This window comes from Triturus cristatus, chromosome 10 (assembly GCF_964204655.1).
Source record: "Triturus cristatus chromosome 10, aTriCri1.1, whole genome shotgun sequence".
Classification (NCBI taxonomy): domain Eukaryota; kingdom Metazoa; phylum Chordata; class Amphibia; order Caudata; family Salamandridae; genus Triturus; species Triturus cristatus.
The window spans coordinates 120,856,792-120,872,930 of NC_140593.1; the positions used below are offsets into that span (position 1 = coordinate 120,856,792).

Sequence of the window (16,139 nt, forward strand, 5' to 3'; positions counted from 1 at the left end):
GTGGTCGCCTGGCTAGGGTTCGTTGTGCTGGTGGGAGGGTTCATGTTCAGGGAGGTCATGAGCTGGTCGGCTGTGATCTTGTTCCAGCTCCTGCGTGCAACCTGTTGCTGGTGGTGGTGGATCGTGGTCCTACCGAAGCTGAAGTGGACGCAGCTGTGGTCCGTCCAGTGGAGTCCGGTGGCGTGGCTGAAGGCGATGTCCTTGCTGGATGAGAAGACAGAGTCGAGTGTGTGTCCGGCGTAGTGGGTGGGGGTGGTCACCAGTTGCTTGAGTCCCAGGTTGGCGAGGTTGTCCAGCAGGGTGGTGGTGTTGCGGTCGTTGTTGTTCTCCAGGTGGAAGTTGAGGTCCCCTAGGAGGATGTAGTCAGCGGAGCAGAGGGCGTGTGGGCTGATGAAGTCGGCAATGTCTTCGCAGAATTGTGTGCGGGGTCCCGGGGGTCTGTAGATGAGGGTGCCTCTGAGGGTGGTCTTGGGGTTGATGTGGACCTGGAAGTGAAGGTGTTCGGCGGTTGTCAGGGCGTCGTCGGTGTTGGTCGTGATGCGGATGGTGTTCCTGTGGACGATGGCGATGCCTCCTCCGGTGTGGTTGATGCGGTCCTTTCGGATGATCTTGTAGCCGTCTGGGATGGCGATGGCGATGTCGGGCGCTGAAGAGGCGTTCATCCAGGTTTCCGTGAGGAAGGCGACGTCTGGTGACGTAGTGTCGAGCAGGTTCCAGAGCTCGACGGCGTGTCTGTGGACGGAGCGGGTGTTGAGCAGGATGCACTTCAGGTGGCTGCTGCTGTTGCTCGTCTTGGTCTTGGTTGGTGCAGGTGTAGTGCAGGTATGCAGTTAGTACATTTTGCAGCTTTTCACTGATAAAATTGTAATTTTGTGCACAAAACCTGTGACATAACACAAAGCTGCTAGCTGTGTTTCTTTAATATCTCTCTAAAACCCAGGTATTACAGCACTGGAGCCTTATATTCACCATCAACAACCCATCCTGTAATCCTCTCGTCATTGTTCCACCATTTCATCACTTGCTCTGCTTATACTCACTTTTAGCAATCTTCCTCCATAGTGGTCATTTAATGTGACATGGTTCTATCCACCTTGCATTTTCCCCTGAACATCCTGAATATAAAGGTTCCATTTCACATACACTTCAGACCTTTTCTTTTTCTCCCACATGATATACATCTCCTAAAGACATTCAATGATCACTTTTCACGTTGTAGTTACTGTTTTCTCACCCACTTATTCACTGCTTCCATGTTCTTCCCCTTGTCTTTCTCCTTCCTTGGACCTGACGTTTTTGTCCCAGTTGAGCACAAACGACTCATCCCTCTGCTGTTAAATAGGTCGATAATATCTCTTCCAACACCTATTTTCATGGCAACCAACGGGCATTAATTTGTTCCAAGCCATTCTCCATGACTGTTTGTTCTCTCGTGTGATCCATTACTTTGTGGGTTATACATTCAAGTACATCTCTCTAAAATACTTGTGCATCTCAACTGAGTACAATGGCAGATCATTATCCCCACAATTTGAACTGGATTACCTTGTACAAAAACTCATCTACTGTACGTGTTGCCTAACCCAGTGTTGCTGGCGGTAAGGGTGTCGAGAACCAAAAACAAGGGAACCCTACTCACTTGGAACCAGGGTACTTAAATTATTATCAAAAAACAATGGATCCTGTGGACTAATGGCAAAACAATCTTAATGTATAATTGCACAATGGCAATGTAATGGGTTAATATGATGTCAAAAAGAGAAGGAGTAGAACACACCTTAGATTTGTAGATCATAAACAATTATTTATATAGTCTTTGAAACAAAATACATACATGGTAGTTAAATAATCATCAAGCTATATGAATTTTAGAAAAAGTGTAAAAACCTGGTTGTTCGACAAATAAGTGCTTTAAATGCTCTCTATCCAGTTGCGTTTTGTGTTTTGCTGGTCCGGCGCCGGGAAACCCTTTGTGGGTAGCTGTGCGCCTTACAAGTGTTATAAAATAAATAAATAGTGAGTGGTGTCCCAGTGAAAAAACGGAACCTAAAACAATAGTGACATATTTGTGACATATATACAAGGTTTCCTATACTTCATAAAGACGACCATTAGGATTTATATACTGTATGAACCGTGCTTTATACAATAAGTGCTGGTGTTTAATGGTTCGCTTTTGAAAACCGTCGACGGCGTTTCGACCCTGTGTGCAATGTAGGGTCTCTTCAGGACCTACAAGAAGAGGAGGGATAATGTCAGTATGTGGCTATGATGAAGCAGCTATGCTTGTGAAAGAAGAAAGCAGTCTGTAAAGTATATGTGAGAGAATGAAGTGTGTTATTACCAGACTCCTATATGTAGGGATAAATTATATACATGACTGTACTACGGTGATGCACAATGGTGAAAAACTTACCCCATGTGAGGGTAGAGGTAGGCTGTCAAGATTCAATTTGGCACCACAGGAAAATTCCACATAAAAGGTTTTGGAAGGCACGATCACTGTGCAGTCCAGGCGTGTACTCTATAGAGAAAAGGGGGAGATTAGAAAACAAAGAGGTGAAATTAAACACTACAAGAAGTTAGACACAAACCCACTAGCAGACATTATAAGAGAAAAGATTTTGAGAATAACCACGGAAGGGAAAGAGGAAGGTTTTATAAGCAAGAAGGAATTTGAATTTCTTAATGCAGAGAGCCCGAGAACCCCAGTCCTATATACCATCCCTAAGATTCATAAAAGCACCACAAATCCTCCTGGACACCCGTTACTATCGGGTTGTGGGTCCATCTTAGAACCGATTGGTAAATATATAGATTTCTTTTTCAAGGATTTTGTCCCCTCACAGGAAACGTATGTAAGAGATTCCATGTACATGATCAACTTAGTCGAGAACAAGCCATATAACATCGAGACTGATTGGCTAGCCACTCTCGACATTTCCTCTCTCTACACCAACATACCACAAAATGACAGTATTCAGGTGATAGAAACTCTATTAGACACCAGACCTAGATCAACCTTAGTACCTACTACATTTATCATCTCCCTTCTAAACATTGCCCTACGATCTAACTATTTTGTTTCAGAAGGTAGCTACTATCCGCAATGCTCTGGAACCAGCATGGGAGCAATTTTTGCTCCGAAGCTAGGAAACATCTATATGGACCATGTAGAACAAAAATTTGCCCTCAATGCCATGAACACGTACCGCTCCAACATTAAATGTTGTTGGTGTCCCTACAATCTTAGGTCCTGAAGAGACCCTACATTGCACACAGGGTTGAAACGCCGTCGACAGTTTTCAAAAGCGAACCATTAAACACCAGCACTTATCATTGTATAAAGCGCGGTTCATACAATATATACCTCCTAATGGTCATCTTTATGAAGTATAGGAAACCTTGTATATATGTCACAAATATGTCACTATTGTTTTCGGTTCAGTTTTTTCACTGGGACACCACTCACTAAAACTAGATGATTATTTAATTACCATGTATGTATTTTGTTTCAAAGACTATATAAATAATTGTTTATGAACTACAAGTCTAAGGTGTGTTCGGCTCCTTCTCTTTTTGACATCACATTAACCCATTACATTGCCATTGTGCATTTATACATCAAGATTGTTTTGCCGTTAGTCCACAGAGGCGGTAAGGGTGTGGCGTGTGCTGTAGAAACTACCAGATAAATTGCCGACAGCTTGGCAGGAGAATAGCCAATAAAACGCTGTTTATTTTATCGTTTTCTTTAAGCAAGTAGCATACTTCTAAAGGCAGTCACAGGTTCGATTGAATTAAGCCAGGCTACAACAGTTGGCAACAAACTGTTGAATTTTTCTACCTTTCAGATTTATTTGTACAATTGTCTGCCTGCAAACTTTGTGTTTTCTGCTTTAATTCAAACATGTTCATTGAGATATTAGGTATGACAAAATGTATATAAAATCAGAATTAAGATATTTTTGCAATTATATATTGCATTATGTGCTGATTTAAAAACTCGGTCCTCGTTGAAAATGATTTGGCAATGGGCAGCGCCGCAAGTCTTTTTGCTGCGCTGCCCCGATGCAAAATTGAGAGGGTACGAATGCACCGTAATTACGAGATAGAGTGCATTCCTGTCCTTTCAGCCGGTGCACAATTTGGTGCCTAGCGACAACATGGACGCCCTTGCAACATGGTGCAAAGGTGTCTGCATTGTTGGCAGGATTGTTTTTGTGCAGGAAGGGACACCTTCCTGCACAAAAACAATCCATGAAGGTGTTTTCCTCATTCTATGTGTGCTGCAGAATGAAGCACACATAAAAAAAGAGGAAAACATGGAGAAATAAAGATATTTTTTATCATTGCACCTGTCCTGGGGAGGCGTACAGTTTTGACACATTCCCAGGTTTACAGATCCTTGTTATTCTGGGAATGCGTCAAAACCCAGGAGTGTTGCGTGTGAATACCCACCGTAACACCCATGGAACGCATCCCTGATGCAGCGTAAGGCAACCCAGTGATTTGCGCTGCTTTGACTTGCACCACATCTATGAGACCATGAAAAGCCATGCAAAGTGGCTTTGCGTGGCCTCGGAGATATGGGTCTGAACTGTGTGCCGTCGGAGTATCATAAAAAGTGACGAACAGGCGGCACAAGGGGCTTGTAAATAAGCCCCTTAATATATTACCACTAGCAGATCAGGTGAGACAGAACCGCTGAATGCTCCAGTGAGACCGGAGCTCACATACTAAGCACTGTCAAAAACAACCCAAGACACATTAAATAAAAGCTAACTCTACAGCAATGTATTCTTTTTCTTTCTCAAATGTCTCCTATTTGAGATACAATTGATTCAACTGCAGATCCAAAATGTAATGCTTTGTGTGACATAATGGGCATGACTGACAGATTTTATGTTATCTTTACGCAGACATGTAATTATGGTCAGCAATTTCATCCTGAGATGTCCTCATTATTTTCATTACATATTCTTTCTTGCTTTATTTATTAATTTTAGGCATTTGATAACACACACACCAACATCCAAGGAGAGTAGAGCATTTTATAGTGAACATGTTGTCGCAGCAAGGGGGCCCCAAACATGAGATCATGTAAATAGGACAGTGGGCTGTTTTACCCAAATCTTTCAGAAAAATATAATTCGAGATGCACTGCAGGGACCCATGCTTTGATAAATGTTTTTGGAAAACCCTCCACATTCAAGATGGGGCTAGTATGGATTATTCGCTACTCTACATAAGAGGAAGCAACTTCTAACAGAGTTTCAGAGAAGATGTGTTCTTTCCAGGCTCTAAAATATATTTTGAGATAATATGTTTCATAAATAATACTCTTAATAAAATAATGGTGTCCGAGTAGCTGGTGATAGAGATTTTCATCGATAGGATCATGCTAGCCCCTAAAGTGGGTTCAGTAGAAACCATTTCTAATTGGTCAACTGGAACTTCCACTGGAGTCAGAAAAGATTGATTGGAGAAGTCCTCTTGGCTACTCCCAGCCAGCCTCTGCGTGAGCCAGACACACCTGTAGCCACGCACAGGTACGCTGCGCGCCACAGATCAGGCGTAGCGTCACCTCAGGTAACAATGGCTGACACTCGCGCCTCAGCTCTCTTTGTTTAGGTGAAGAGCTCAGGTCTTCTCTCCTGGGATTACCGTCGCGGAGTCACATTTCTGAAGATATATTTACTGTACGCAGCTGAGACGTATATAGTTTTAGTGAGGAGCTATGTCCTAGGCCTCACCTTCATGACATGGCGCGCATAAGAAGAAACAAGGGCCATGTTTACACCAAAATAAAATGCATGTTTAGAAGAGACACTGTGCTGGGCTGCTTACAAACTGAGGTCAGACGTGATTAAATATGGTATTTCATCTGTAGGAAAGAAAATCATATTTCCAAGAGGTAAGCCTATATAAGTTCTCCGATTTCACAGCATGCATGTATAATTTAGCAGAAGGCCAGGCAGGAGTTTAAAAGGCTGTATGTAAATGTTGGAAACATGGGGGGGGGGTAAGGGAGGTTGGGGACGACGTGTCTGTAGTCACGTGTAATCCATATGACTGCCTTTATAGCCCCTGGCACTATTACTAAAGCCACGGGACCAGATAACACAAATTTGCCCCTATGAAGGGCAGTGTAAAAAATTAAATTTTCACCAACTGTCCAGTGAAAAAATATGTTTTTGCGTTAGCGCTCTGTGCTTATAAATGTTATGCCTATGCGTCTGTGCAAAAATGCCTTTTCACTGTGTACATTTATGTTATTTTCAGGTTGGCGTTTCATGAACGTCACAGGTTTAACCTGCGAATTTTCCGTCTTTCTCATATTTTGCGGTAACTTTTTTTTTTAGTACATACAACTTTGGTATTCGTCCCATTGATTCAGTTCATAATATATTCATGTCGCAACGCTTCCGATGGAATAAAACACCCCTCACGTCAGTTGCGTCGGTGAGCAGCACAAACGACACAGTGTGTTTTTTGCCTCCTTCACCCTTCTTACCTTTCCTAGTGACACACGTGGGCGCACCCAGAAGTATTCTGTAAACAACAGAACACACATCTCTGTAAACAAAAGAATGACATCGGAGCGTCTCTTCCTCCTTTCGTAAGATGCCCTTTCTCCTCAGAGTCTTTCTTCCGCGTTCCGGCTGTCCGTCCTCTCTTTCTCTCATCCGTTGGTTCTACCCTCTCTGCTCTTCTGAAGGCCGGGAGATTTGAATCTAGCCAGGAAATGATCCTTAACTAAATCCTGGGGAAAAATATCTTAGGTGCAGCGTTGCCCTTCGTCAAAAAATAGTAAGATGGCAGTTGGCACACAATCTCACTCACTACCTGTCCCTGACTCTCACTTACATAGAGACACAAAGTTCCCTTTTCAGGTGTGAGCTTCATGTGTTTTTTACTGTACCTTAGTATTAGTGGGCTAAAAGACGGGCAGAAATTTTTGTTCTTGGCACTGATTTCGCTACCTCTGAGGCCAGCAGGGGTCGCTAAGTCAGTTCTTTAAGTCACAAGGAGCAAGCCAGGGGTCGCAGCTGCGGCTCCAGGCGATCCCTATATGAGGTCTGTGATTTAATTATGCTGGAGTGAATGTCTTCTAATGCTTAAAGTTTGTCTCACAAGTGAGATGCGTTGGGGTTCCCTTTTGTTTAGCATGGCACAGGATGGCATCATGGCAGTGAGAACAGCTTTCCACTCAGTGGAAGTGTATTATAATCATTCCTGTAGCTGTAGGGAGGAGACCCAGACGCTGGCAGGAGGAGGGAGGGACAGGGCTAGCTTTAGAAATGTTCATACTTCAATGTGCCCATGTTGTTGGTGCTCCAGTTTGGAGCCAACGCCATTATTTGCTACAGTGAAACATAGCTTTACACAGGTTATTTAGGGGTCACCAGGGGACACAGCTGCGACCCTGGCTTAGCCCTTGTAACCCCTGCCACTGCCTTTGCGACCCCTGGCCTCAGAGTGGCAAATTCAATGCCAGGAACACAGGGTCAGCTGGGGATCCACTCTCTTTATTTTCTGTCAATTTTTATGACACTAATAGTGAATAAATAAAATATATTATTCACTGACAGTGTAATAAAAATAGAGTACAATAAGCTGGAATAAGCCCTTCCATGGCAGCCGAGGTAAGTAAAAAATGCTTTTAATTTTATGTTGCGTGTGTGCTTGCGGGTGAGAGTGTGTTTATGTGTGAGAGAGTGTATATGTGTGAATTTATGTGTATGTGTAAGTATGTGTGTGTGAGTGAAAGTGGAGGTCAAAGGGCATGTGATGTCACTTCCGCTAACCCAGGCATTTTGTTGAATTGACGTCCATGACAAAGGCTGTATCTCCAGTGTAGCCTCAGAGCGTCACTTGAAAGAGAATCCCACCACCCCAGGGTGCTGTTTACAAAGATAAAATATGGAATCCACACTCAAACGAGGAAAAACACAAATGTTCTAGAGAGGCAACGAATATCACAGGCACAGGTGTGCACAGTAACCAGCCACCCACACTATCTATATCAGACAGCTGGGCCAGTATCTGTTACTGAAGTGCAGCCATTATTAACATATTGATTATTTCTTAATTTCCATAGTACCAGAATCTTATAGCCATAATATCACCTGAAAGAAATATGGACCCCTAAATATAGTTTACAAGACTATTTCCCCATTGAAGTTAATAAAAGAAAATATACACCCAATTTACCAATATGTTTGTAAATTATATTTAGGATGCAATACTTCTGCCGGATAATATATTTGCTAGCAATATTGTCATAAGCAACCTCTTGATTGTCACATTGTTGTATAAAACTGGTCGTGAAAGTACTTATTGAATCATATCCCTGACCATGCTCACATTTTGTGAAGTCTGTGACTGTAAATTAAAGCTCTCTTTAGCCAGACCAAAACAAATGCATGGCTACTGTACAACAATATGTCAAACTGGAAAGGAAGCACAGCTCCTGTGCACCTCAAAGCCCTGCTACATCCTCTAATCCCAGTTGCCTTTTGATGAAAAATTACCTCCGTCAAGGAACTCTCTTGGTGCCCTGGATTTTAATTTTTAAAATACTTCCATCTGTCTGATCTATTCGTTGCCTTGATTCTTTTGTTGTTGGCAGGCATACCCCATTTTAAGGTCTGGCTTGACAGAACAGTTATCTGCCACCTATTGTTATCAATTCCTTAAAATATTCAGAGCGGGCTTCTGCTCCGCCAGGAAGGGTATAACCCACTCACCTCATGCTGTTGAATGTTTGGTGTATCAATCCGCCTCTAAGAAGTGCTCCTGTTGGAAGGCATGAGGGACTATTTTACATCTGAAAAATACACACACTCATCGCACACTTTTTAGCACATCTAATTTTTTATCTTCTTTATGCATTTTATCAGCGTGCAAACCTATCCAGAGTGGAATCCTTGTTACAGTGGCGGAACGCAAATTGATGGGGCCCGCTTGCAGAATGTAATGAGGGGCCCCTGAATCTCCCATACATCACAGATAATCATTAGCCTAGAGCTGAATGGAGGCCTTCTGATGGTTGAGTCTCCCCTAAAGGGTTGAGGGCTGCGCTGCTCTGCAGAGCTGCAGGTTCCTGCGTTACGCCCCGGCCTTGTTATTACTTTTTTTCCGCAGCATAGGCAAATTACATGAAATTCATGCAAATAGCATTTGTGAATCCGCGATACCTGCATTATCACATCAAAGCCACAGCTCTTGGCCATGCTAATGCTAGTTATATTAGAACCCTGTGTTTGTTATGAACAGTCAGCAAAAGCAAAAAACAGAGACATATGTCTATTTCTGCAGCAAAAAGAAGGAACTCAAGTTGTTGTTGCAACCTGCCGTTTCAGCAGACACAGTGTACACTGCTGCCTTTGAGTAAATATTTGCAGGTAGGGGATATGTGGATCAAATATTTGTAAAGGCTTTAGAGCAAAAGATACGTTTGTTTCCACGTGCATTCATGAGAAATTCTTGGTTGGTGTGCATCCAGAATAAACCGAGTAGCCACTCATGGCAGTGGCCGCTTCGAAACGTGTGTACCAAAGGTTTGCCACTCAAAGGCACATACGTCTGTCGCTTGACTGACACAGATCCAGTCATAGCTACATTACAGGTCACACGTACATTTAGAGGTACAGACAACACTCTTATTGTGAGAAAGCGTCCACCCTATTGCTATGTCCACCATATCTGGGTCTCCACTAGACCCTCTCCCTCCCAGACAGTGGAAAAAGTGCAGATGAGGTAATGCCGCCAATGCCGCAACTCTGTACCCAATCCTTGAACTCTGGTTTGGTACCACGAAGTTGGAAAAAGGCTAGTTGCGCCTTTGTTGAAAAAGCCGTCAGCAGATCCGGCAGTTCTGGGTAACTATAGGCCAATTTGTCTCCTCCCATTCTGGGTGAAAATACTGGCACGCCATGTCAGCAGAATTTTATCTCAATATTTGGAGTCTCATTCTCTGCTCGAGGAAGAACAATTTGGCTTTAGACCTGGCCATGGCACAGAGACGGCCAGTGCTGTAACAAAATGTGAGGGTAGCCCCCCCCTGCAAGGTATGCTGAAAGGGCCCCTCACACTTGCATCACTAGGGGCTGAGGAGCCTCCCTTCAGTATGGGTAAGCCTCGGATGCTGCCGGGGCCCTTGTTACACCCCTGGCGATAGCTCTATTGATTGTTGTTGACGAGATTCGTATGAGGGTAGATAGCGCCCAGTCCACAGTGTTAATTTTGCTTGATTTGTCAGCTGCCTTTGATACAGCCAACCACGACACCCAGCTAACAAGACTAGCATTCTTGGGTGTTGGTGGTACCGTTTTGAAGTGGATGGAATCCTAGCTGCAGGATCACTGCCCGGCGGTGGCTTTACCTCCTTTCTGCTCTGACTTTAAATGCATCCAACTTGGAGTGCCACAAAGCTCGGCACTTAGTCCTGTGTTGTGTAACATCTATATGAAGCCACTAATCTCTCTGATAAAACCCACAATTTCACTTTAATTAATTATGCAGATGACACACAGCTGATCCTGTTACTTAACAATAGTCAGCAGAATGCCGCAAAAACCTTTCAGACCTGTTTAGGAGATATCGTAAAATGGATGAATGCAAACTCCCTCAAACTAAATAGGGATAAAACAGAATTCCTCTGCTGCTCGGCGAACAAGATTCCGATGCAATTACCCCCACATTTTTGGCCAGTACCTAGAGAGACTGAACTGCGTCCATCGGAGGCTGCACGCAATCTTGGAGTCACCTTTGATGAACATCTTTCCCTAGAGAAGCATGTTAATAAACTGACCGGTGTTAGCTTTGCGTTGCTTTGTGGCCTTAGAAAGCTGTTCCCGGTACTATCTGTCCATGCTAAGTCCTTAATTGCACGGAGTGTTATACTCAGTAGACTTGATTATTGTAATGCTCTCCTCCTTGCAGCCCCTGACTACCTGGTTAGGAGACTGCAAAGAGTCCAGGATGATGCAGCTAAATTGGATGTAAACAGATCTCGTAGATTCTCTGCATCTTATGCCCTTATGGAAGTCCGTTGGCTTCCCGTGGAGCAGAGGATCCTTTTCAAGTCTACGTGCATTGTGTTCAAGGCCCTTCAGAATAAGGTCCCTCTATTGCTGCGATGTAAATTGAAAAGATATGCCAGAGGAGGTCTTTACGTTCTGCTACTGCCAATCTCATTCAGGAACACGGGTTCCGAAAGGTCCGACAAGGTGGCCGAGCCTTTTCAGTCGAAGCTGCTCAGTTATGGAACAGGCTTCCGCCTACTCTGAGAGCACATACAGACCTGTTGAAATTTAGGAAAGCTTTGAAGACATGCTTGATCTCTGAATAATAGATGCTTGTACTGGTGTGTTACTCTCTGCCATTACCTTCCACTAAACAATTAAAGCTCTTAGCGCCAGGATACCAGTCTGGTCACAGTGCGCTCTACAAATGCCATAAATATTACAAAAGATAAATGTTTATTGCATCATCCACTGGAATAGAGTATGTAGCAATCAGAGCCGGGGGGCATGGGGATCGGGATGGTCGAGTCCCAGCAAGCCCCAGTTCAAAATGAGCAGCACGGAGAGTTTAATTAGTGTGCAGCAATCTTTCCAAAATACAGAATCTGGAGATCTTTCAATAAGAAGTTATCATGGAAGCAGAAGAGGGTCAGATGTTGGAGGGGCAGATACAGAGAGATACAATGATCCCCCTTATAACAGGGATTGGCCCAGAGCATTTTTTTGTTTTGAACATGCACCAGATTGCGGCCCCATATGACATTACTGCTTGTTCTAGACTAAGAGAATTGGGATTCTTGGTTTTAGGGATTTTCCCTAATAGGAAAGATGAGAGTCTATGATTTTAAGGCGCTACGCAGACACCAGGTAGATATAGTGATGTGGAACCTATATTAGGAGCTGAGAGAATCTTAACCATTCTAGGCGAAAAGGGGAGATCTGGGCAGGTTCATTGGGCACCTGCCCCGCCCATCTGTAGGGCAGTTCCTGCAAGCCCTGCGGGTTTCGATGTGCAGGAAAAACAGAATTCACAGAAAGCCGCAGTGGGTGACGTCAGTGGGCCATTCCTGTCTCAAGGAAGTAGGGAATGAAAGCCCTTTTGTTCGGACGAGTTACTGAGCATCTTATTAAAAAGTCTTTGAACTTTGGGAACTAATACGTGGAGCCAAGAGCAATAGCGAGACTGCAATCCTGGCTGGATACCTCCAGTCACTGAAGCGTTGAGGGCTCCCTCTAAACACACAGGACAGGAAAGCGGCCTTTCTGAGCAGAGCTTTCCAGGGCGTGTTGTAGGAAGAGAACTGCACATATAATGGGTAGTGGGAAAGCAGTTCATTGTAAAAGGTATTAAACTTCTTGACATTGCACATTACAAATCTGTTGGAAGTTTGGAAAGATGAATAAAAATAGAAAATTGCTTCAAAGAATCTCCCATCATACCGGGCCTCCTGTTACTGAATGTAAAATATCCATTTATCATGGCAAGGACAATTGAGTTACTAATGGGTTTATTCAACAAAACAGTTGTGAAAACTTGCACAATCTAGTCTTTTCCATCCTCAGTGATGGATGAACACTCATAAATGTAATCATTTCCCCTCAAGTTAGAGTAACTCTACTAACTGCACCTACATCTGGCCTCCAGAATGTTGGCCTCAAATATTTTTACGAGGCTAAAATAACTTCAGAGAACAGAAAGTGTTCCAATATATCCTGATAAATGTCAGTTAGTCGACATCAGCCGTTATAATTGGGAGCCACATGCTGGCGCGCAGTGGAAGACACTTCATAGAGGTTGATTGGTCATCTTTCTGTTACTTTTTACTGTTTTTGGGTGTCAGACGGGTACTTAGGAGGTGAATCTTTTGTCCAGATAGTGTTAATCTGTGTAAAAGTGACAAAATAATGAAGCAATACTATCACAAAATGTGCTTGCATTATGCCGCATAATTTGGCTTTTCTTACCGCATAATTTACTAAATCCCGGTGCATAATTTGGTCCTCCCCTGCCGCATAATTCCAGTAGCCCTGGTTATATTTTACAACAGCATGCCAAGAGTCCTCAAACTGCGCGTCAGTGATGCAATTTACGTGTTCTGACCGCAGCTTGGTTGGTTTGATAACAGAATCAAAGCGTTTTTTATGAGACCAGGCACTTGGTTCACATTTGCATGGGAACATCCGCCATCAAGATCAAGGAGTGGACATATTGAAGACAGTGAAGGCTGCTGCCCAGAGCCAGGGACCATGAATGCGCACGCATTGGTGATATGAAGCCAGGGGAGTTAAAATTAAGATTTACACTAGACTTGATCACTTTTAACGTAAGCTAGATCTCAAGAGAACCTTCAAATCAAAACAGTGCAGACTCAAGTAAATAATCATTGGGGAAGCAGAGAAAAGAATCATTGGGGAAGCACAGGACTGGAAAAATAATTCTGCCACATCTTGGCAATATAAACTGACCAGAACTCATATATGGGCATCCAAAAATGTAGAAAATCAGTTTTAAGATTCTGTAGCAGTGCTCTTAATATTTACATCATTTTATAATTTATATAGAGTTATGAAGCAGAAACTAGACGTGTACATATATATCTCGATGATCTGCAGTTTATACCAGTAGCTAGCGCTTGTTGATAGCGCCTAAAATAGTTAACCGTAATTGAACGAATAGATGAGCGTGCAAATGTTTTGTTTTGGAAATACAGAGCAAGTCATTTCCAAAGTCTCGTCGCTTGGGAGTGTCGATATCTTTCAAAATTCAAACGCTGCTCTGTCTGGAACTTGTGTATAAGTGAGAGCTGTAGTAAGTCACAGGGCCAGGGCCCTGATGTCGTAATACAAGCCCCTTAGACACACATGGGTAAAACCTTTCATGCAGCAGGCCCCAGGTGGGCCCACCAGGCTCAGCTCAGTCTCAGTGCCAGGTTCTCAGAGAGTGGCTGTGCTTTACTTTTGAAGGAATTGTTACACCGCTGCTTTTTCTGCCTGGAAACTATTTTCTACCTTCAATGTTTAAAATCAGCATTTCTAGGCCCATAGCCTAAAAATCAACCATATAAAAAGGTGAAGTATTTCAATTTTAAATTTAATAATAAAGATATCATGTATATATGTAATATTATTATATAATACACCAACGTTTTTGCCATTTTAATTAGTGTAAATATCATGTGTTACAACTACTCAAATTAATGGTATGGTTCTCAATTTATCAACCTTAGAAGGATGAAAGGGTAGCTTGGGACTGGTGACCTAAAGATCACACTTTAACCTTCAAAATGTATCACGTTTGTTAAAAAAACACTAGTTGGCTAGAACCTTGTCTTCCTATTGACGCGTTTTAGGGGTGTGTGTGTGAGTGTCTTGTTCACAGACCACTTCACAAATGGTGCCTGGCCCTGAATCAAATTTCAGACATGGGTGTTTGGGATTGTTAGCTTCGAAACCAAGCATTGTCATAGCCAATAGGTCTCGCCTTTGGGACCGTATAAGTGTTTAGCCATGCAACAGTTGGTGTTGTTGCACTAAGGATATTGTGCTGCATAACTAAATACTTATAAGGTCCCAAAAGCGAGACCTATTGGCTATGCCAATGCTTGTTCATTTCTTGCTTCCCGATTACATGAGGTTTAAATAGGCGAAGGATAGACTCAGTTTTAACTTCACCTCTTCAAGCTTGGGCAGGGCGGCTGATGGGTGGCAAAGCTATTATCATGTTGTCTTTATACCGCTGAGAAAATATTGCAATTCACATAGAGGGTGTCAAGTTTTTTTTCTCTCAATTTAAAGGAACGTACATGTGTACTGACCCAATCTCATTAAGGCACAATCAGAATAAACACACGTACCAACCCTGGTAAACCGGGTGATGAAAATGTGGTTGGGTGTGGAATGGATCCAATTTTGGTAGTTTGCTGAAGGACAGGAAGACAACTGTCTTAACCCGGTAAGGATAACCTAATGGAAATCCATAAACGACTACTGTCAAAAGTAGAACACAGTAAGTATGAGAGGCACTACAATAGAACTAAATAAATAAAACTGGGCACATTTTGTATGTGAAAAATTGCCAGAGGTCGGTCATAGGGAAGTACCTGTTTGGAAAAATTGGGCTCTAATGACTATACAAATCATTTTATTAGCATTAAATACATTTTCAAATATCCTGCTGATACCTCTATTGCAAAAATACTGCGCCGTGATGGAAGATTAGCAAAAAAACTCACCAGTTGGTCAGGATAAAGCACCAGGGGCAAACAGGGGCTGGAAAATACGAGGCGGAGACTGTGGAAGCTTGTTGTCACCATAGTTACAGGGACTTACCATGGTCCGAATTTGACAGATTACTTTCCATTGAGGCAACTATTTTTGGCAACACAACTTCTCTTGAGAAATAATGACCGCAACAAGCAAGCCATAGCAATTGTCGAATAATTTTCCATTTCCGACTGATATCTTTAACACTACTCGAAATCAAATACATATTATTTCTTGCCGTTTGATAAATCGGCAAGATCTGACATAGAGAGGCTCCCAGACGGCCTTTCCAGCATTGCGTTCCACACTTCATGCATTACCTGACTCAACTCTATCCATGTGATAAGGCCTTGAAAAAGTCACCTTAGTGACGAAACACGTGTCGGCTGTTGTTTTTTCACCGAAAATTGGCTGTTGTTTTTTCACTGAAAATGAATGTACTGCTCTGGACTTGGAAACACCACCATTTAAAGTGTTCAGTCCTTGTATAAACAAGCATTTGCAATGCAATAGGTCTCGCATTTATGCAGTTTGAGCTATTGGCATTGTAAATGAGAATGCCCTTTATTTATGTTTTGGTTTTCAAAACATAAATAAAAGGCATTGTCATTTACAATGCCAATAGCTTGAACCTGCGTAAATGTGAGACCTATTGCATTGGAAATGCTTGTTTTGACAGTGCCCGGGCCAAATTGTGATCCCAATCTGACCCTGCCTGACTCCTGAGAGGCAAGGAAAGGATCGGCAGCCCGGGTCCAGGGCAGGGGAGGGAAGCCACTCCTCTGATCAGACCATTCACTGATCTGCCAGCTGCTCCAACACCTTCCGGCTGCCGCTTCTCGT

The 16,139-nt window shown here is 43.0% G+C and overlaps 2 protein-coding genes across 2 annotated transcripts in view; one reads left to right on the forward strand and one right to left on the reverse strand.

Moving 5' to 3' along the window:
• Positions 1 to 6,638, reverse strand: part of LOC146788991 (uncharacterized) — a 144,483-nt gene extending 137,845 nt beyond the window's left edge. The window contains exons 1-2 of the mRNA XM_085630579.1: positions 6,518 to 6,638; positions 2,417 to 2,524 (exon numbers count right to left, since the gene is read on the reverse strand). Coding sequence (XP_085486705.1) covers positions 2,417 to 2,524; positions 6,518 to 6,577 — 168 coding nt within the window. The 5' untranslated portion in view covers positions 6,578 to 6,638. The remainder of the gene's footprint in view (positions 1 to 2,416; positions 2,525 to 6,517) is intronic.
• The window catches only part of CMTM8 (CKLF like MARVEL transmembrane domain containing 8), a 94,279-nt gene that overhangs the window by 11,807 nt on the left and 66,333 nt on the right, over positions 1 to 16,139 (forward strand). The window lies entirely within an intron of this gene.